Source organism: Bufo bufo, chromosome 2, assembly GCF_905171765.1.
Source record: "Bufo bufo chromosome 2, aBufBuf1.1, whole genome shotgun sequence".
In the NCBI taxonomy this organism is placed as follows: domain Eukaryota; kingdom Metazoa; phylum Chordata; class Amphibia; order Anura; family Bufonidae; genus Bufo; species Bufo bufo.
This window is the reverse complement of record NC_053390.1, coordinates 288,838,826-288,862,038: the sequence shown is the minus strand read 5'-3', so window position 1 is coordinate 288,862,038 and position 23,213 is coordinate 288,838,826. Positions and strand designations below refer to the sequence as shown.

Here is a 23,213-nt window from a genome sequence, read left to right as displayed (position 1 = left end):
AAGGCACTTACTAATGTATTGTTATTCTCCATATTGTCTTCTTTGCTTGGCCACCATTATTTTTCCATCACATTTAGTGATAATCGAAGCGAGCTTCGTATGCTACATCCGAAGTCGCTTCGTTCAAAACTTTAGACTAAGGCTACATGTACATGAGCGTTGGTTGTTTCCGTGTCCATTCCGTTTTTTTGGCGTATAGGATGCGGATCTATTAAATTCAATGGGTCCGCAAAAAATGTGGACAGCACACCGTGTGCTGTCCGCCTCAGTATGTCCGTTCCGTAGCCCCTCAAAGAAAATAGAACATGTTCTATTCTTGTCCGTTTTGGGCATTGTTACAATGGGTCAGCAAAAAACAAACGGATGGCATACGGAAGTCATCATTTTTTTTTTTTGCGGATCTGCAATTTGCGGACCAAAAAAACACATACGTTCGTGTGCATGTAGCCTAATGCCTCATTCACACGTCAGTGTAATCGGTCAGTGATTTCCATCAGTGATTGTGAGCCAAAACCAGCTGCCGCTCTAAACACAGAACAGGTGCAGATCTTTCCCTTATACCTTATGTCTGTGTAGCTCCACTCCTGGTTTTGGATCACAATCACTGATGGAAATCACTGACTGAACACTGACTGTGTGAATAAGACTTAATACTGTACAGAGATCCTTCTCCGTACAGTATTAAAATGAATGGGCTCTGATGAGCCGGTCAGTTATTCGCAAGTCGCGCAAGACTTTGTTGAATAACTTTGGTAATTGATTTTTAAAGTGGAAAACCACTTTAAAATTGAAACCGAACTTGGCTTAAGTTCTGACTGGTACCTCGGAATCGAAGCAGAGTTTGGTTTCAAGTTTTCAAGTATTTTTCCACAATAATCATTTACCGAAGTTACTCTACAAGGTCACACGCAACTTTGTGAATAACTAACCGGCGCATTGGAGCTCATACATTTTAATAGTGTACGGAGACTGATCTCCGTACACTATTAATTCGAACTTTTGAAGGAAGCGGCTTCGGATATGGCATCCAAAGCTCGCTCATCACATTATAGATTGCTTGTATACAGGGGTTACGGCTACCACTGCAATCGAGCAGCAGGGTGAGCACACTATAGGAAAAAGTGATGGCCGGGACGGTGGGAGTGCTCAGTCACACGTCCAGGCCACCTCGTATCTGCACTGCAGTGGTGGCCGTAACCCCTAGATATGAGCAGTTTATAAAGTGATGGAAAAATAATTCAAGCCAGCAAAGGAAGCAATATGGACAATCGCAATACATTAGTAAGTGCTTTGTATTAACTTTCTCTACATGATAAATGCTATTGGCTGAAATGAGACAATCCGTTTAACCAGGACATTTTTTCCTTTTCAGAAATGTTATTAGATGCTCTTTCTAAATCAGTGTCATTATTCAGTGTAGAAAAGTACCCTTCAGTGTTATTAGCAGAGTGGCCCCGTGTGTCACAGCCGCCACTCCCACTCAAGACTACCCTTTGTTGCAGTTTCGAATGAGCATCTAGATGTGTTGTGACAGATTCTCTTAAAGAAGTGCTCTGCTAGGGCATATATGAGACAACACTATTGAAGAATGTGATAAGGAAGCAGCTAATACGGTTGATATACTTGGATCACCTATTGCAGAACACACTTACCAGAAAAGCCTCATTGAACTCAAAGGAACAAGGGAATTGTCTCTGTAACTGGTGAACACAGTCTAGCCACTGCAGGAAGACCGGACAGCGCTCATTCAGGTCTTCAGAGTTTTCCCCATGCCCACAACGATCGGCAAACTTGTGCCCAAAGTCCAACCACTCTGTCTCCACCAAAACTTGGAAACCCTAAAAGGTGTGTTAAAAGCAGAAAATCATAACCACGTAAACTGTTCATCTGACACAGAGCAGGAAAAAAAATAAAAAAATAAAAAAGACAACCCAAAAAACTGGAAGGAATTTATCATTCACTCCACACCAGTTTTCTGTCATAAAACCATGTTTGCAACTTTTTAAATGCCACTGCCACATCAGACCCTTTAGGACACTGTGTGCTGCAGCACATTAAAGGTCTTTTTGCTAGTCAGCATTAGGACCTGTGCACAGAGCTCTGAACAAAAGAGAAGCCAGGACAGGTATGTAAATGCCTGTTTTTTTTTGTGTCTGATCTGAGATCCGATTCATGATGACTAAGCATGTGAAAAGGCCGTCTGGGATTTTAATATATAAGCAAATTGTATAATGGCATGCTCTGTCACATTAGAAAGACTTTAACTGCAGCACCAAATAAGAGTCAGTAGCTATAAAGGGATGACTTTTGAAATAAACTTTAAATAGGTTGTCCAGGATTAGAAAAACCTGGCTGTTTTCTTCCAGAAACAGGACCACACTTGTCCAATGTTTGTATTTTGTATTGCATCTTAGCCGCACTGAAGGAAATGAAGCTGAGCTGGAATACTACATACAACCTGTGGACAGGTTTAGTGCTGCTTTTGGCGCAAAGTAGACATATTTTTTTTCGGAACCTGCACAACTCCTTTAACTGCTAAATATTCAGTGATGTAAAATTCAGTGCACTTGTATTTTTTAGGAGTGCTCTGGTATGAGCAGAGAATAAACCATAAGCTTATGTTTCTATGTATGTCGCCAGTTTAGAGTCTACAAGAAGCAACAAGCTCCAGTTTGCTCTTGCTATATAAGAGGTCGTATCCCATAATGTATATCACTGGCCAAGAATAAGCATTCTCACTATGATGTACTGTACAGTACACAGAACGACCGTGACAGTCAACAGGTTGTGTTTGTGTGCATAGCATAAGAAAAAATCTGCAGATCTGTGCAAACTCTGTAATCCCATGATTTGTGTCTGCTACAACCATTTTGTGGTATGAACCGAGTACACATTTTATGTGCCCACCATCATTTTACCTGTTACTCTCAGCTGACATCTTCTATAGAGCTTTAATAAAACAGTTCAACATTTTTTTTCATTCCTACAATCCAGTCAATCTTTCTCTGGATGACTGATCAGTGTTCTAGGAATAGTAATCATTTTATTGCTCTTTACCTACAGTAATGTTGGAGTAACAGTGTAAACCAAATACCTCAATGCTCCTGTAATATGGATCCAACAGGAGCTTGGAGAGAGCAACAATTTGTGGAGTGCGGTCCCATCCGTCTGAGCAGTGCACAAGAACAGGTCGCTGATCACGATCCAACGCATGCACTACCAGCAAAGAGGACTTCAGCAGCATAGACAGGTGTTGTAGCCACTTTGTCCCTTCCAGGGCAGACAGCCAACTGAGGAGATTTAAAGAAAAAGGACAGTTGCAGTAAATTGGTAGGTAGATATCTCCTGCATGGAGATGGTTAGGAAGAGAAGCACAACTAGATATGAAAAAGGAGGGGGAAATAACTTACTTAGCTGGGTCTGGCATCTGAGTGCATAGGAGCCGTAAGGACTGGAAGCTCTTGCGGATGGAGTGTATATTAGCCATTCCCATAAACACTACTTCACAGTTCGGATAATACTCTATATAAAAATAACAAAAAAAAAAACAACAACTTTTTTTAATACTTTCTTAAACACTGGACAGACCTTGTCTATTTAACTGTAAAACCAGTACCTGCTAAAAATTCTATTCGTCAGACAAAAACTTTATGCTTAAAGACCCTACATAAAGAGTAATTTCTCATAAAGTATTATAAAAGACAACCCCTGTTTATGTCATATTAGGGCATATGGACACCATATAGGGGGTCCTGAACCCGCACTGCCATGTGATACTATATTTCTTCTGCAGTGGCCTCTTTCTGGCTGAGCAGCTGCCAAAATCAGCAGTTTGCCAGGGCAGCTCTGATGGGTTAAACAGTTTAAGCAAAAATTGTCGGATAAAACGCTCTGTCTGATTCATCTTGTAGATTGTAAGCCCTCGCGGGCAGGGCCCTCTCTCCTTCTGGTCCAGTCTGTAACTCGTCTTGTTCATGCTTAGTGCAATTCTCTGTATTATGTATGTGCACCGCTTATGTGTACAGTGCCATGGAATGAATGGCGCTTTACTAATAAATAATAATAATAATTTCAGGATGTTCATCAGATTCCTGGAGAGTGATTTAGAAATCACTGGGTGTCCTTTATCAAAGACCAGTGTTTTACACCAGTCTCTAATATGCTCTGCTGGAGGATACACTTAATTTATGACGAAGATCAAAGTGCCTCGAATGAAATCAATTCTAGCCCCATAATTGGAGTAGATTTCAATACTCATTTAAGCCAGAAAACTGACGTAAATGTTAGTGCATTTGCCAGGACTGATGGCCCTGCCTATTGCCATGCCCCCACTCACCCCAGTCACTCCCCAGTGTTGATGGTGGTGGGAAAAAGTAAAAAATGGTATTTACAAAACCTTGCATACAGAATTGTAATAAATGAGCCCCTCCCCACTGTGTACCTACATTTTAACCTAAATCCACCAGTTGTTTTTATTTCAGCACAGTCCCAGACTTGATGCCCTAGCAATTTTCAGACATACACAAATTTTGACTGCACAGTCCACTGACTCAATGCCACTCTCAATACAGTATTCTTAAAGGGGTTTTCTGGTCACAAAAAGTTATACCCTATACAAAGGATTGGGAATAACTATTAGATCAGTGGGGTCCTACCGCTGGGATCCCAACTGATCACGAGAACGGGGGCCCCAAACCCTGTGGAGCTCCACCTGAAATGGACAGAGTGGCTAGTCAGAATGCGCTCGCATGTAACCAGAAAACCCCTTTAAGCATCTTAGATATTGATAAGGACTACCCACACAGTTCTGTTGTCCTAGGATGGCAAAAAACGAATTACGCAAAAAACATTGGCATATGACAACCATACTGGGGCAGTGGCACTCATAATAATCAGATTATCCTGCAAGTGAAGTCCTATAATTGGAAAAAAAAATATAAAAATAAATGTATAGTTAGTTACACATTACAAAAACAGACTCACCAGGGCATTCACAGCCTCCACCTTTGGCACGATTAGCCACTGCAGCAGCATAAGACCGCGCATCAAGAATCAATAGCTTTTGAGGCTGGCTCTCAGAAGATGGAGGTACATTAGACAAGGAGGAATCTAAAGGAAACAATACAAGACAGTCACACAACAGAATAAAAGCAACAGTTTTCATATTAATTGGCATTGGAAACTTGTCAATAATATACTATAGCACTTACCAAAATCAATATCAGTAAGCACTCCTCCATTCATATGGCTACGAGAACACGAGCCGTTGGACAATTTCCCTGAACTGCTTCTACTACTGTCAATTGCACAGGACTTGGCTATGGATTGAACAAGGTTCTCATCATCTGCATTCCTCCATCCCCACCAACTAACCTCAGGCTGTCCACAGCGGGCAATAACAGCTCCATTATTCTGGTGCCTGTATGATAGAAGCCAAGATAAAAGGAGTATAACACAAACTTTGTATAGAAAGTGACTACAATACGTTCAGCTTTCACGATGTAAAAATCTTCTACAGATTTGGACTCAGGATATCCACAGGATAGGTCATTATCACATTGGTTTCACCGCATAGCAGCGGTGTTTGGTATTGGAGCTTAGCCCCATTGACTTGAATGGGGCTGAGTTGCAAATTGTACATCAGTCACATGGCCTAGGAAGAGGCCACAGCGCTCAGAGCGTCTAGACTCTTCTACCAGCTGGTCAGTGAAGGCGTCGGATCCACGCTGATCTGATATTGATGATCTATCCTGAGCACAGGCAATCAATATTAACGCCAGGATAACCCCTTTAAGGGGCATTCCCATCTCAGGAATTCATGGCTGAGATCAGACCACCATATAGTTTAATAGTGTTAATAGACTACACTTCTGGATTACCTGTACACCACAGCGGGAATACGTTTCCAAGCGCGAAAACTGGCAACGCTCTCCAGTTCTGGGTCTGTTATCCATGCTGGAACAATCAGTTCTTGTGGATAGCTAGAACACAGTCTTTGAAACAAGAAATTTGTTTCATTAAAAAAAAATACACCATAAAATATCACTTATTAAATGTACACAGCTTTCTATGTGGTAATTTACATTCCTTATGTATAATAAAGCACTGGAGTCTTAAACTCCTATCAGCCTGATCATTGATATAATACACTGCAATACTTGCGTATGGCAGTGTATTAGGTTGTCACACCCTAAGAAGCATACACTGAAGGCAGACCTGGATGCCACTGTTAGCCTCCGGGTACCGAAGCATCTCATCCACATCCCACAATCATGTTGCCAAGAGGTTGATATGCGGGTACGCGGTGACAGAGGGAGCACAGCATCCAAGTAAATATACCAGCCAAGTATCTCACATGGATCTAGATATCTCTCCATTCATTGTTCTACTAGATTGTGTTTTAAAAAAAGGCTGAATTCTTAGAACTAAACAACATTAACGCTTATGTAAAGGTGAAGAATTCAGATTTCTCACTCCCCTTCCCTCAAAGCGGACCTGTCACCTCTCCTGACATGCCTGTTTTCGAAACTACTTGTATCCCCTAAAGAAATTTTGGAGCATCTATTCTAATCACAATATAAAGTGCCATTCTTTAATTATTCCTGCTAGAAGTTATGAATGATTTTCTAGAGGCTCGCAGTGAAGGTCCAGGTGGTGTCTCTGCACTGTATAAGACCATCCTATCAGAGCTTCCAGTGTCAGACTGTGTAGGGACACACCCTTAACTAGTAACACTCATCTGTACCTTCACTGCAAACTGCTACTAATTTATTAATAACGTCTAGCAGGAATAATAAATTAACTGCACAACACACAGTCATAAGAATAGATGCTCCAGAATTATTACATGGGGATGTAAGTAGTTAATAAAACAGACCTATCAGGAGAGGCGACAGGTCCTCTTTAATTCACATCCATACCCATCCCTTGGTTAAAACTGATAGAAAAGTTTTTTTTTCAACTGCACTATAACATTTTAATGTAGGGTCATTTTTCCTTCTAGTAGGCCTCCTATCTGAAGAAAATGAACTGTAACAAATGAGTGATCCTATTCACCGGGCCATGGAACAATTGCACAGAATAACCGTCAAGGAAAAATTAACAGCATATGTTATTTGAATACTTGTGTCCCTCTCTATTAGGGCTTGTTCACACGACCGTGTGCTGTCCGTGCAGTCCGCAATGCACGGGCACCGACCGCGGGGCAACCGCATGCAGATCGCGGACCCATTCACTTGAATGGGTCCGCGATCCGTCCGTTCCGCAAAAAGATAGAACTTGCTCTATCTTTTTGCAGTGCAGAGGCACGAGATGGAACCTACCAAAGCACTCCGTAGGGCTTCTGTAGGGTTCCGTTCCGCATCTCCAGATTTGCAGACCCATTCATCAAGTGAATGGGTCCGCATCCGTGAAGCGGAATTCACATGGCCGGTGCCCAGTGTATTGTGGATCCGCTGTATGCGGGCCGCAATACGGCAACGGAGGGGCAACGTTCGTGTGAATGAGCCCTTGATGAGAATCTGTCATCACGGAAAATATCACTCCATGAAAGTAACAGCTTCAGAAAATGTCATTTTTACATCTTTCTGCTCACTTGCATTCCCTCGCATTAAGCCTGAAAAGGATTCTCTCTATTATATTGCTTAGAAGTCTTCGGTATGCATCAAGATACAGTGTAAACTGCACAGTCCCTTGGTAAGCTTAAAGGGTTTCTGTCACCCCACAAAACTCTTTTTTTTTTTTTTGGATAGTTAGATTCCTTATAGGGCGATATAGGAGAATATAATAGTCTTACTTACTTTCATGCGGCCAATTCTTTATAAAACTAAGTTTTATAATATGTAAATGAGGGCTCTACCAGCAAGTAGGGAGTCTACTTGCTGGTAGCTGCTGCAGAAATCCGCCCCCTCGCCGTGTTGATTGACAGGGCCAGCCGTGATCTCCTCCTCCGGCCGGCCCTGTCAGTAGTTCAAAAATCGCGCGCCTCTGGTCATTCGGCGCAGGCGCACTGAGGGAGTGCTGAGGAGACGAGCCTCCTCATCTCAGAGCGCCTGCGCCGAATGACCAGAGGCGCGTGATTTTTTAACTACTGACAGGGCCGGCCGGAGGAGGAGATCACGGCTGGCCCTGTCAATCAACACGGCGAGGGGGCGGATTTCTGCAGCAGCTACCAGCAAGTAGACGCCCTACTTGCTGGTAGAGCCCTCATTTACATATTATAAAACTTTGTTTTATAAAGAATCGGCCGCATGAAAGTAAGTAAGACTATTATATTCTCCTATATCGCCCTATAAGGAATCTAACTATCCAAAAAAAAAAAAAAAAAAGAGTTTTGTGGGGTGACAGAAACCCTTTAATGGGAGGATGGCGAAATGAAAGGGAGGAGGAAAAAAAATTGTGACTTTCATGTTCCCCTGAGATGTTCATGTTGGCATGAGCTATAAGAATAAGGCTGGGTTCATATCACGTTTTTTATTACATTAAACCTATTAAAAAAAAAAAAAAAAAACACGCATACGTTAAACTGATACCTCCGAAGGACGCCATACAGTATATAGTTAAAAAAATAAAATAAAATTATTGGATTTTTTGTACTCACCATAAAATCCTTTTCTCGTAGTAGGCATTGGGGGACACAGCACCATGGGTATATGTCCAACTACCACTAGGAGGCGACACTAGACATAAAAGTGTTGGCTCCTTTACCCTCTCCACAGACACTAGGGAGCTCAGTTTGTACCAAAAGCAGTAGGAGAGAGAAGAAAAGGCAAGGAACCAACAACTCCCGTACCGGGAAGATCAAGAGACCAGCCCGGAGAAGCGGAAGTAAAACAACATAGGGTGGGATCTGTGTCCCCCAATGCCTACTACGAGAAAAGGATTTGACGGTGAGTACAAAAAATCCAATTTTCTTGTGCATGGCATTGGGGGACACAGCACCATGGGACGTCCCAAAGCAGTCCCCGAGGGTGGGAAGAACAACCATGCCACCTGTTGGGCATACAGGTGCGGGAAAACCATGTGACCCAACAGGAGAAAAGCACGGAATAGGCGGGAAGCCTCAAAACAAGGGAGAAACCCCAAGGAGGCCACAGTGACGACTGCCAGCACCCCAGGACAAATGCCTGGGAGAAGGTCCTAAATGCAAGAAGAAGGCAAAGGGGAACACCGAGCTCAGCCGAAGGCTGGAGAGAAAGTAGGACAGCATCGCGTATTGGATCTACCTAACATCCCAATTGTCTCAGGCGAAAGCACAAACACCCTGAGGTCAACCCCTGAAGGGTCAGGGGAGCAAGGGAACATGGAATCACTGAAGGCCAAACGAGTGAGGGAAGCCATAGCAAGGCTCACATGTGAGTGGAGCGGGTCTCCCCTCACCGCAAAGCAGGTGAAAAAGTTAAGCGCCCTATTGAAAGGAAAAAATCCCAAAGGCGCTAAGGGAAACCGCCAACCCCTGGAAGGGGAGGGGGTTGTAAGTAAAAACCAGGAAAAGAGAAAAGATAAGACCTGCATCCCCAAACCAGGAGACGAGGAAAACAAAATATCGCTGAGAAGCGCAAGACCGGAGAAACTCCGGCGAAACGAATTATCAGGGAAGAAGGGAACCAGATGCAAGCCCAGGAAATCTCAGCAGGGGCACACAGGAGTGAGGGAAGCCATAGCAAGACTCACATATGAAGGGAGCAGGACTCCCCCCACTGCGAAGCAGGTGATGAAGTTAAGCGTCCTATTGAAAAGAGAAAACCCCAAAGGCGCTAAGGGAAACCGCCAACCCTTGGAAAGGGAGGGGGTTGTAAGTAAAGGCCAGGAAAAAATAAAAAAATAAGAGAAGACCTGCATCCCAAAACCAGGAGACGAGGAACGAGCCCCTGAAAACAAAATATCGCTGAGAAGCACTAGACCGGAGAAACCCCGGCCAAATGAAGCATCAGGGAAATGCAGGCCCAGGAAATCTCAGCAGGGACACACTGGACTGAGAGACATGAGAGGAGAAGGAGAGTACTCCCAACAGTCTAAGGAGGAAGGTTCTACAAACAGGAGGAAGTCCCTCCCGAAGGAGACCATAAAGGTGGAAATGCAAACCGTAGCACTAAACCACTCAACACCAGGTCCTAACGTGGGAGGATGGGAAGATAGACACGGATCCCAAGAGGTCCACAAGGCTATTGGAACCCGCAAGGGGAACAATCAACCCAGGCCCCTCCCAAACAACGATAATCCTACAGAATCTGTGTGGTCAAATAAACGGGGACAGGGACTCCAGAAAGGAGTACCCGCAATGGGCTCACAAGGAACCATGAACTGAACCACCAGAGGACAACAAAAAACTGAATATCCAAGAAAAAATGAAAAGAACCACCATATGGGAAGGAATTGGCCATGGACAACTAGCCATTCAAAGAATAGTGGCTAGCAAACTGCATACATTGTCCCGGGGGAGGGCAAATACAGCGGCTTGGGTTGTACCACTAAAACAACAGACGCCATATACATAAGGAATGGCGAAGTCGCTATAAAAGAAACAGGAGTGACTACACGAAATGTAGAAACCAGCTGCGACCGACATACAGAAGGCTCCCAGGGAGAGAGAGTACCAGAAAGGTGCAGACAATAGCAAGGTCCCAGGGGACTGCCCTCTGTTAGATAGTACAACTAAGCAGAGAATATAAGGGAACACCTGGACCCAGAAGGAACTGTCCTATGTCAGAGCAATAAGCAGAAATTCACCTACCAGGCAGGTGTGTGGCGCTCAGTGGTTCTGTCCCTGACTCATCAGGGAGGACGGCCAGCGAGGATAATGTCGCTGACCCCAGAAGGATTCCGTGTGGCGGAGGACATCTAGTGATGGCCGAAAACTGCTGCAGCGGCCGGTGCTCACCAAGCTACTAACCATAACAAGGAGAAGATCCAGTGGAGATCACTGTACTCCACCAGGAATGGTCCGCCCTGTAATAGAAAACAACGTGGGTACTCCTTTATAACATGGGGAACGCGGAGTGCAGCCGAAAGTAGTATTTGATAGGGATGGCAATAGCAACCTTAGCACAAAAACCAACAACCACCTGGCCATGGTGTAGGGAGCGTGGTTGTATGTGGACCACCCACCAGACCAGAACAGATCAGCCATATACTGGGTACCCAGAAGTAGCAATAGACCGACAAGGTGGAGGTGGGGGTTGGGCTGGCCCACCCCTGCCAGATATGGCTACCATGTTCATGCTGAACCAGGATGGCCGAAAAGGGAAGTAACCAACATCCACAGCACAGATTAGAGCCCGGGGAAGGAAGCACCCAGTAATACAGAAACTGTATGGGCCACAGATTGCACCATAGGGCCCAGCACATGGGTACTAAAAATACACGCCTAAAACGGAGGTAAAGAGGCTGCATGTTGCACTCTAAGGAGGGTGGAAACAAAGCCACAGCATCCAGGAATGCGACCGCATTTGGAGGGTACAGGTCCTCAACCTGTAAGGTAGAAATACGGCTGTGTAGTGCAGAGATACGACCAGAGAGGTGCAATGGGTACAGCATCTGGAGATGGCAGAGGTACTAGGTCTAAGATTAGAGCAATGTGGCCGCATTGAGCACCCTAGGACCAGAGAAGTGCAACGGCTGCCACGTTAGCTATGGCACCTATATTTCGCTCGGGAAGGGAAAAATAGGGCCGCACGGTACCACAAGGAACGACAGGTGCACACCACAATTAAGTAAGTGCAATGGCAACTGAAGGATGCCCACTATTTCACCTAAAAAGAGGGAAACAGGGCCGCATAGTACACCATAGAGCCCGACAGGTGTAACGGCTGCAGCATCAGAGACGGTGGAGGAACTCTACCTAAGAAGGGAGTAAGATGGCTGTTTGGTGCACACTATGATGAGGTTGCAGTGGCAACGGCACTACAAAGTGGCCTCAATATCTCGTCCGGTAAGGGAGAAATAGTGCCGCAAGGTACACCATAGGGCCAGACAGGAGCAACGGCAACAGCCCCTGGAGATAGAGAAGGTAAATAAAAATGAAGGGAACAAGGTGGCAGCCTGGTGCCCACTAGAACCAAACAAAGGCAATTGCTCAGCAATTGAGAGTGGCCTCTATATCACGCCGAGAAGGGAGAAATAGTGCCGCACGGAACACAATAGAGCCCGCCAGGGATATTGGATACAGCATCAGGAGATGGTGTAGGGACTCTACCCATGAAGGGAGCAAGGTGGCTGGAGACAGACAGGTGCAATTGCTACGGCAATTGAAGGCGGCCTGTATATCTCGCCGATAGGGGGAAATAGTGCCGCATGGAACACCAGTCAGCAGGAACTAGAAACAGACAGATGTAATCGCCACGGCATAGAAGCCGGCCTGTATTCTCAGGTACAGGCACTACAAAAGAACCTATAGAGGCCGAGAAGGGTTACCAACCCTACAAGTGGCATTTGCCTGAATTATCAGCCTGCCTAGAACATAGCCCCTGGATAGGGGAACCGGGAAGGTCTGTTGTATACAGCCTACGAGGGCGTATGTACCAGAGACACCCTGTAGGTGTGCCAGTTGCTAAGCACGGAGCCGGCTGCCTTACCAGTGCGGAAATGATCTGTGCAGGCAGGAGAGCGCCATCCGAAAGTCCACTAGAGGGGCGCCAAACCTGGTAGGGTAGGTACCACCATGCACGTTTGACTTGACCACGCAGAGGGATTCTGCATGGTGGAAGACCGCCTGATGCTCTGTTCCGAGGGAATCGGTGCAGAGGTGTCCCCAGATAGAAGGCTTCGTCACCAGTCTCAGGCCTGTCCTGGGGGACCCGAGGATGCCGAGGAGGGGTGGAAGCTAGTTGAGACCACCCGAGGTTGGTTCGTGGGCTACTCCTTGCGTGACCCTGTATCTGAGCGTGAGCGTGGCTCAGGGGGGAAGGAGACCGCAATTTGTAGGTAGCGCTCCAGCGACTCCGCCAGGGATTGGGCAAGTCAGGCAAGGTTCCCATGGTTCTACATGGAGGGAGCCCATTCAGGGGGGACCTACACACAAAAGGGTGGGAGGGGGGACAAGGCGACCACGTGGAAACCTCCGTAGACGACGGACGCACGTAAAATACGTGGCGATCCGATAGGGAGGCTGGGAGAGGAGGCCCCACAGAGCAGCAGGGCTGACCTACCCCGGATGCCACAGTTCCCAAGAGCTGCTGCAGCAGCTATATAGCAGGTGGCAGGGCTGCAGAAGAATGCAGCAATCGAGAGGGGAGAGAGGGAAAGGAGCCAGCGGAGCAATTCAGCCAGAGGCTGCCTACCGGACCCCAGGAGCTGTGCAGCGCACCCCAAGCAGGAGAACAGAAGATGGCGACCGGAGAGAGCAGGAGCCGACAGCCGGAGGAAGAACCGCCCCTCAGAGAGAGCAGGGAACCTGGGGCTGGCTTGGCAGGCAGGAGAGGCCCCTCCCAGGCTCCCCCCACGGAGGGGAGGAAACGGAGTAAGCCCGGGAAGGGAGAAAGTGGGCGGGGAGTTGCGGCCCAGTAGGCCCGAAAAGCCGGGGACTAAATTAGTGGACCACGGCCGGGAGCGAACGGCCGCGATAGCGATAGTGCCCCAGAACTGCCGCGACGAACGGGGGGCCAGGTGGGGGAGAGAACTGAAGAAGAGACCCCCAGGGAGAGAAAAAAAAGAAGAAGGCCAGGGGGCTTCTGGGGCCAGGATACAGCTGAGAGAAAAACCCACAACCTAATGTATCAGAGGCAAGGCACTTATCAGAGGCAAGGCATTTACCCACACAGCAATGAGAGCTGTTTAGGTATCCGGGAAGGGAGGAGAGGGGGGGGGGGGGGGGCGCCCCCGGGAAGGAGGGTGGGATCCCTAATCTAACATACTCACCCTCAGACGTCTTCAGGCGCAGCAGTAACCACCCCCTCGGCGGACTCAACACGGGAACCGTGGGACTGACGGAATTCCACTGCGGAAGCAGATTTGGGGACTGGGTGGCTGCCAGGTACCTGAGTAGGCGCCCGCAGGGGGGCAACTAAAGTGGAACACGATGGAGCCACCCCTGCAGCAGGCCAGAACCTGCAGAGAAGAGAAAATAAAAATGATTGAATAAAAAAAAAAAAAGTAGCAGGATGACCTGCACAAAAAGCAGGTCAGGTCTGCCTCCTACGGACACTAGAACAAGACTGAGCTGCCTAGTGTCTGTGGAGAGGGTATAGCCCAACGGGGAGGAGCCAACACTTTTTATGTCTAGTGTCGCCTCCTAGTGGTAGTTGGACATATACCCATGGTGCTGTGTCCCCCAATGCCATGCACGAGAAAGTATACTTTTTTTGATGGACTCTGCAGGATCATAAAGCGTAGTGTAGTAAGCTTTTGCATCCTTTTTTTATCCCAACATCTATGTTTAGGGCAAAAACGTGATGTGATCCCAGCCTAAAATATATTGATCAGCAACCTTCAACATTTCATCTGTTGTTAAAATACAACTCCCAGCATGCACACATACTGTTCTTGTAACTCCCAAAGAAGTGAAAGGAGGATTCCGGGAGTTGTAGTTTCAGAGTGCCAGAGGTTGCTGATCCCTGACTTAGCCTACATTCATACAATCGTAAGTGTTTTGCTGTCCGCAAATTGCAGATCCGCAAAACACATATACCGGCCGTGTGCATTCCGCATTTTGTGGACCGCACATGGCAAGCACTATATAGAGAATGCCTATTCTTGAAATTAATGGGTCCGCACCCGCTCCGCAAAATTGCAGAATGGATGCGGATCCATTTATACGGTAGTGTGAATGCACCCTTAAGCTGATAGAAAATAATTAGAGCAGGGCAGTAGTCAAACGTTCCCATTAAAGGGGCTCAGATATAAAGACTATTTTATATGTTTAGCTGCAGTTGAATGATTTCAGGCAAGTATCAGATGGGCATTATAAGTGCTTTTTATTTTTTTTATTTCTCCTGTGAATGTGAGATTTAAAGGCTATGTGCACCTTTGAACTTAATTTTTTAGGATTGCATTTAACTTATTTTTGGCTAAAAATCATATTTTCAAATGGCCTTTATTAAAAATATTGCTGTTCAGTGACAAAGGGTTAACTGTTTTTCTAACTGTGTGACTGGTACTTTCACTTTCACTTTGCTCTGGTCATCTAAAACCTTCTCTCTAAACTACTGAGATGCCAAACACTTTTTTTAAGCCACATTCTTATCAGTAAGATAAGGATTGAGCTACAGTCAGGTCCATAAATATTGGGACACTGTCACAATTCTAAAATTTTTGGCTCTATACACCCCCACAATGGATTTGAAATGAAACGAACAAGATGTGCTTTAACTGCAGACTGTCAGCTTTAATTTGAGGGTATTTACATCCAAATCAGGTGAACGGTGTAGGAATTACAACAGTTTGCATATGTGCCTCCCACTTGTTAAGGGACCAAAAGTAATGGGACAATTGGCTTCTCAGCTGTTCCATGGCCAGGTGTGTGTTATTCCCTCATTATCCCAATTACAATGAGCAGATAAAAGGTCCAGAGTTCATTTCAAGTGTGCTATTTGCATTTGGAATCTGTTGCTGTCAACTCTCAAGATGAGATCCAAAGAGCTGTCACTATCAGTGAAGCAAGCCATCATTAGGGTGAAAAAACAAAACAAACCCATCAGAGAGATAGCAAAAACATTAGGCATAGCCAAAACAACTGTTTGGAACATTCTTAAAAAGAACGAATGCACGGTGAGCTCAGCAACACCGGAAGACCACGGAAAACAACTGTGGTGGATGACCAAAGAATTCTTTCCCTGGTGAAGAAAACACCCATAACAACAGTTGGCCAGATCAAGAACACTCTCCAGGAGGTAGGTGTATGTGTGTCAAAGTCAACAATCAAGAGAAGACTTCACCAGAGTGAATACAGAGGGTTCACCACAAGCTGTAAACCATTGATGAGCCTCAAAAACAGGAAGGCTGACTGACCTCTGGTTGTACCCCTCTATGCATATTATTGCTCTCTGTACCGTTGAACATTTGAGTGTATACTCTTAATTGTACGCAGCTTCGACTTGTCATCGAGCTGATTTTGTCTTTTGAGGTACTGTCCTTTTATGCTCTTTTCAATAAAAGAAATTGAACAACAAAAACAGGAAGGCCAGATTAGAGTTTGCCAAACGACATCTAAAAAAGCCTTCACAGTTCTAGAACAACATCCTATGGACAGATAAGACCAAGATCAACTTGTACCATAGTGATGGTAAGAGAAGAGTATGGAGAAGGAAAGGAACTGCTCATGATCCTAAGCATACCACCTCATCAGTGAAGCATGGTGGTGGTAGTGTCATGGAGTGGGCATGTATGGCTGCCAATGGAACTGGTTCTCTTGTATTTATTGATGTGACTGCTGACAAAAGCAGCAGGATGAATTCTAAAGTGTTTCGGGCAATATTATCTGCTCATATTTAGCCAAAAGCTTGAGAACTCATTGGACGGCGCTTCACAGTGCTGATGGACAATGACCCAAAGCATACTGCAAAAGCAACCAAAGAGTTTTTTAAGGGAAAGAAGTGGAATGTTATGCAATGGCCAAGTCAATCACCTGACCTGAATCCGATTGAGCATGCATTTCACTTGCTGAAGACAAAACTGAAGGGAAAATGCCCCAAGAACAAGCAGGAACTGAAGACAGTTGCAGTAGAGGCCTGGCAGAGCATCACCAGGGATGAAACCCAGCGTCTGGTGATGTCTATGCGTTCCAGACTTCAGGCTGTAATTGACTGCAAAGGATTTGCAAACAAAGTATTAAAAAGTGAAAGTTTAATTTATGATTATTATTCTGTCCCATTACTTTTAGTCCCTTAACAAGTGGGAGGCACATATGCAAACTGTTGTAATTCCTACACCGTTCACCTGATTTGGATGTAAATTCCCTCAAATTAAAGCTGACAGTCTGCAGTTAAAGCACATCTTGTTGGTTTCATTTCAAATCCATTGTGGTGGCGTATAGAGCCAAAAATTTTAGAATTGTGTTGATGTCATAATATTTATGGACCTGACTTTATAATGAGTGGTTATAATGTCAGAGAGCAGAGATAAGGAGTCCGTCTGCTCCTTAGATGACCGAAAAGATAAAAAATCCTCAGGCAGCTAGTAGAGTATGTCAGCTATGTACAGAAAAAAAGGATTCCATATTGTTAATAAAGACCAATTGAAAAATATATATTTTTAGCTCAAAATAAGTATAACGCAATAATAAAAAATTAATAATAAATAAAAATTGCCCCCAAAGGTGTACATAGCCATTAAAAAGAAAACTAGCCATCTAGAGTCAATCAACACTGCAAGAATTAAAAGCTGAAATTTCCACATACTCATCTAAGATTGATTGTCTATAAAAAATATTACGACTATGGAGGACAAAATAGTATCCTTACATTCTAGGCTAAAGGGCAAAGATAATAAATGGTTAACAACAAAACTGGACGATCTTAAGAAAAGATCAAGGAGCAATAGTATAAAATGGTTATGCTGGATATTCCCAAGGTTCTCGGCCTTAGGGCTCATGCACACGAACGTGCCGTGTTTTGCAGACCGCAAATTGCGGATCCGCAAAACACGGATGCCACCAAAGTGCATTCCGCAATTTATGAAACAGGTGGCCAATTATAGAAATGCCCATTATTGTCCGCAAAAGGGACAAGATTATGTCCTAATCGATAATTTTTGCGGGGCCACGAAACAGAGCAACGGATGTGGACAGCACACGGAGTGCAGTCTGCATCTTTTGCAGCCCCATTGAAGTGAATGGGTCCGCATCCGAGCCGCAAAAGATGCGGCTTGGAAGCGGAACCAAAAAATGTTAGTGCGAATGCGCCCTTAAGGAAGAGATAAAAGTTGAAAAAGTTTAAAACAGGTACGTTCAGTTAAAAGTACAAAAATTCTAAACCAGGGGTGGCAAAACTACTGGATTTTCATGATAAACTAAAGTTGACGAAGGACTATAAAAAGGCGCAGCCTTTGATAATGGGTGGTCATAAAATCCTTATTTTTACAGATTATTCAGCAGAGACCCCAAATGTGGTCCAAACTTTGCGGAAAAAAAAATAAAAAAAAGATTAATTTCTAGGAGTTAATAATCAAAATGGTTCAAAGACGACAATAACTGAATTCACAGGCCAAGGATTTCGTGTGTGTGGGATTAAGGCCCCTTACACATGGGCGAGTTTTCCGTGCGGGTGCAATGCGTGAGGTGAACGCACTGCACCCGCACTGAATCCGGACCCATTCACTTCTGTGGGACTGTGCACATGAGCGGTGATTTTCACGCTACACTTGTGCGTTGCGTGAAAATCGCAGCAAGCTCTATATTGTGCGTTTTTCACGCAACGCAGGCCCCATAGAAGTGAATGGGGCTGCTTGAAAATCGCAAGCAAGCATTTTCATGGTTGCTAGGATGAAAGTCTATTCAGTGTATTATTTTCCCTTATAACCTGGTTATAAGGGAAAATAATAGCATTCTTTAATACAGAATGCTTAGGAGAAGGTCAATTGAGGGTTAAAAAATAAAAAAAATATTAACTCACCTCCTCCAATTGATCGCGTAGCTGCCGGTCTCCTGTAGTTTCTTCAGGGCCTGTCAAAGGACCTGTGGTGACCTCACTGTGCTCATCACATGATCCATCACCATGGTGATGAACCATGTGATGAGCTCTGTGACATCACCACAGGTCCTTTGACAGGTCCTGAAGAAAGAACAGGAGACCGGCAGCTACGCGATCAATTGGAGGAGGTGAGTTAATATTTTTTTTATTTTTTAACCCTCAATTGACCTTCTGCTAAGCATTCTGTATTAAAGAATGCTATTATTATCCCTTATAACCATGTTATAAGGGAAAATAATAAAATTTACAGAATACTGAACCCAAACCTGAACTTCTGTGAAGAAGTCCGGTTTCGGGTCTGGGTACCAAACATGTAGATTTTTCTCACACGCGTGGAAAACTCATTAAAACGCTTTGCACTCGCGGGGGGAAAAAATCGTGCATGTTCCCTCAAAGCACCCGCATCTTTTCCCGCAGCCCCCGTGTGAACTCAGCCTAATGTGCTAATTTCCTCCTCTAATATGCTATAGTAAAATTAGCCAGGGATGTGGGGCATGAGTGAGGGAGGGAAATTAAGAGTTATTCAATGGTTAAATGTTTCCCTTATTATTTTCTCTTTCTTTTCCTTTTTTATTTTTTTTGCGAGGGTGTCTTTCTACATAATTATTATTTATTTAAGTTTTTACCCATTTATTGCAGGTAATTAGGGAAAAGAATTAGAGAGGTGGTCACAATATAAGGATAAAGTTGGGGGAGTTGAAGAAACTGCAGCAGCAGGTGATGGATTGGTAATAAGCTATAAATACATGTGAGGTATAGAGGTATCAAAGGAGGATTAAAGCACATTTGGGTATTTTATGGTTGTTATAGTGGTATGTTTTTAATCTAATAATTTAAGTTTGTTTTTTTAACACAGAAGTAATAGTTGGGTTAATAAATAGATTCAAGTTGAGTAAAGTCAGAGAAGGAATATTTAAAAAAAAAAAAAAAAAACATTTCATGCCTTGCTATGTATTTTATTGATTGGATACATCAAAAAGATAACTTGTAGACAAAAATTTGAAGCACTGGAACAGTAGACAGGGTAATTACATCTGAAAACTGGAGAGAATTTTTTTTTTAATTTAGTAAATAAGATATTATGATTTTGGCAATCCTTTGGAGACATATGTATTGGACTATAAAAGACAATGTCCTATGTGGTAAAAGTAAGGATCCACTGTTTTTTGGGAATGTTATAAAATCAGAATTTTATGCCGAGCAGTAGAACACTTGATATTTTCTATGATCAAAATTTCAGTTAATAAATAGCTTTTCTTGTTGCATAATGAGGATATGAATGTTCTGAGGAAGAAAATTATATTAATACACTTGGGATTATTGGCCACCAAAAAAGTGATTGTGATAAATTGGATGAAGGTTGTGGTTGAGTTATTAGCAAAAATAATGAAGTTGGATTTGGAAGCAAGTAAAAATAAAAGGAATCAAGAGGATTACATAATATTTAAAGAAAAATGTTTTTTTTTTTCCAGAGATTATATAGTGTAAATTCCTAAGATTTATTCATCCAGTTGATGACGAATGGCCAAAATTAAGATAGGCAAAGCCATATATCAATATATCAATTAATAAAGCATGAGAGACAATGATCAGCAAAGGGTATATATTTATTATGCTATAATGTTGGAGATAAATAAAAATTCTAATAAAAAATGTGTGTCTTTTCAGCTGTACAGCAATTACAGTGGTGGAGGTGGGGTTCCATGGTGACAGATTCTCTTTAAAGGGATACTACCATCAAATTTTTTTTAGTCACATATGAAGAGCTTCTATGTGAATATTGTATGTACCGTATTTTTCGCTTTATAAGACGCACCTGATAAGACGCACCTAGATTTTTGAGGAGGAAAATAAGAAAAAAAATTTTTTTTAACCAAAAGGTGTGCTTTTGGAGGGGTTTTGAACTAATGGTGGTCTGTGGATGACGCACTGTTATGGGGGGACCTGTGGATGACGCACTGTTATGGGGGGACCTGTGGATGACGCACTGTTATGAGGGGGATGTGTGGATGATACACTACTACGGGGGATGTAGCATCATATGTAATGGGGGTCACTATTCACACAGGGACAATATACTGTGACACATATGATACTGTGACCAGCATAAGATGATCTTATGCTGGTCACAGTATCATATGTGTCACAGTATATTGTCCCTGTGCGAATAGTGACCCCCATTACACCACAGGGCACACAGTAGATTTTATATGTAAATTCTTTTAATGGCTCTGCTTTCTTCTATAACAGTACTCACTATAAAAGCAGCAGTCTGGCCAGCACGTGACGTCACTCACTCATTCAGTCACGCTCCTGCCAGCTTCATTAATGAAGTGGGAGGAGCATGACCAAGTGAGTGACGTCACGCGCCGGCTGGACCGCTGCTTTCATAGTGAGTACTGTTATGAAAACTGCTTCATTACACTCTGCTTTCTTTTATATGTAAAGTCTATAATCTTCAAGCAGTGTCTTTGCTTTAAACTAGGGCAATCCTCTGTAGTAGTACAACTCACTATGAAAGCGGCAGGCAGAGCGGCAGCGTAACCTCGCGATTCTCCCTCATTCACGCTCCTCCCACTTCATTCATGGGAAGGAAGTGGGAGGAGCGTGAATGAGGGAGAATCGCGAGGTTACGCTGCCGCTCTGCCTGCCGCTTTCATAGTGAGTTGTACTACTACAGAGGATTGCCCTAGTTTAAAGCAGAGATACTGCTTGAAGATTATAGACTGTACATGTGATAATTGCCGTGAGCGGGGCCCGATGTATTACAGTACAGTTACTGCACTGGGCCCCGCCGCGAGTGTTGCCAGCCTCCGTCCCCTCTTCCCACCCCTCTGATACATCGCGGCTTGCGATGCATCAGCGTCACCAAAGTAAACATGGCAGTGTTCGCTTTATAAGACGCACTGCCATTTCCCCCCCACTTTTGGGGGGGAAAAAGTGCGTCTTATAAAGCGAAAAATACGGTAATTTTTGTTTCCAAACATGAGTAAGGCTACTTTCACACTTGCGTTAGATGCAGATCTGTCTGGTATCTGCACAGACGGATCCGCACCTATAATGCAAACGCTTGCATCCGTTCAGAACGGATCCGTCTGCATAACAGCTTTTTCAGATCAGAGTTTTCACAAATCGTGAAAACTCAGATCCGACAGTATATTCTAACACAGAGGCGTTCCCATGGTGATGGGGACAATTCAAGTTAGAATATACTAAGAACTGTGTACATAACTGCCCCCTGCTGCCTGGCAGCACCCGATCTCTTACAGGGGGCTGTGATCCGCACAATTAACCCCTCAGGTGCCGCACCTAAGGGGTTAATTGTGCGGATCTCAGCCCCCTGATCGGGTGCTGCCAGGCAGCTAGGGCCAGATCCCCCTTCCTCCCCAGTATTAAAGCATTTTTTCTTTAATATTATGTAATCCTCTTGATTCCTTTTATTTTTACTTGCTTCCAAATCCAACTTCATTATTTTTGCTAATAACTCAACCACAACCTTCATCCAATTTATCACAATCACTTTTTTGTCGGCCAACGCTACTGCAGTCCTGGCTGCCATGGTTACTTAGCAATTTTAGAAGCATTATACTTACCTGCGCTGTCTGTGGCCCGCCGGTCGCTCCTCTTACTGGTAAGTGAAAGGTCTGTGCGGCGCATTGCTTATAGCACAGACCTGTCACTTACCAGTAGGAGGAGCGACCGGCCGGCCACAGACAGCGCAGGTAAGTATAATGCTTCTAAAATTGCTAAGTAACCATAACAGCCAGGACTGCAGTAGCATCTGGCCACCAATGAATTTAATACTGGGAAGGGAGGGGCCAATGAATTTAATACTGGGGACGGATCCGTTTGGCTCCACACGGCCAGGCGGACACCAAAACGGCCAGAGCGGAATGGAGGCGGAACGGAGCCAAACTGATACCTTATCCATTCAGAATGCATTGGGGATGAACGGATCCGTTCGGGGCCGCTTGTGAGAGCCCTCAAACGGATCTCACAAGCGGAACCCCAAACGCAAGTGTGAAAGTAGCCTAAATTGTTTTTGTTTTTTTTAGATAATTTTTTGAAGTCACGCCATGTATTCTACTTAATGTTCTGGCTTCTAACTTATTCCTTTGTTTGGACTAGCACAGCCTCAATTCGCTTTCTCAGTCAGACCTTTCACAGTCACCAGAGAGGGAAGGAGATCAGTGACTCAATTAGAATATCGCACATTACACTGATGAGTCTAATGCTCTTCTGGGGGTCATCTTTTTCTAGGTCTATCAGAAGAACAATAGAGCGGTCATATTGTTATCCCAATTCTACACCTACTAATGATAATTTACTTCTTCACTTTACAGCAGCAGTAAACTGACAATGGCTTACCTGTCTGTCTAGAGCAGTGATGGCGAATCTATGGCATGGTGCCAGAGGCGGCACTCAGAGCCCTCTCTGTGGGCAACCGCACCCTGAAAAAAAAAAGTCTATGGTGTACCAACATGCCTTAGACTTTTCCTGCCATTCATCAGCGCAGGACGCACTATGAACAGCACAGGCAAAGCATTGGATGTAGGCAGGGTATTATAGCTAATTGATAAAGTACATGGAAGA

General features: G+C 44.3%; 1 protein-coding gene across 6 annotated transcripts in view; it reads right to left on the bottom strand.

Annotated features, from left to right (window-relative positions):
- Positions 1 to 23,213, bottom strand: part of MTMR3 (myotubularin related protein 3) — an 86,152-nt gene that overhangs the window by 16,283 nt on the left and 46,656 nt on the right. For all 6 annotated transcript variants that reach the window (XM_040416690.1, XM_040416692.1, XM_040416689.1 and 3 more), the window contains 6 exons: positions 5,880 to 5,993; positions 5,211 to 5,419; positions 4,984 to 5,109; positions 3,411 to 3,522; positions 3,095 to 3,290; positions 1,653 to 1,838 (listed from right to left, as the gene is read on the bottom strand). In XM_040416690.1, coding sequence (XP_040272624.1) covers positions 1,653 to 1,838; positions 3,095 to 3,290; positions 3,411 to 3,522; positions 4,984 to 5,109; positions 5,211 to 5,419; positions 5,880 to 5,993 — 943 coding nt within the window. The remainder of the gene's footprint in view (positions 1 to 1,652; positions 1,839 to 3,094; positions 3,291 to 3,410; positions 3,523 to 4,983; positions 5,110 to 5,210; positions 5,420 to 5,879; positions 5,994 to 23,213) is intronic.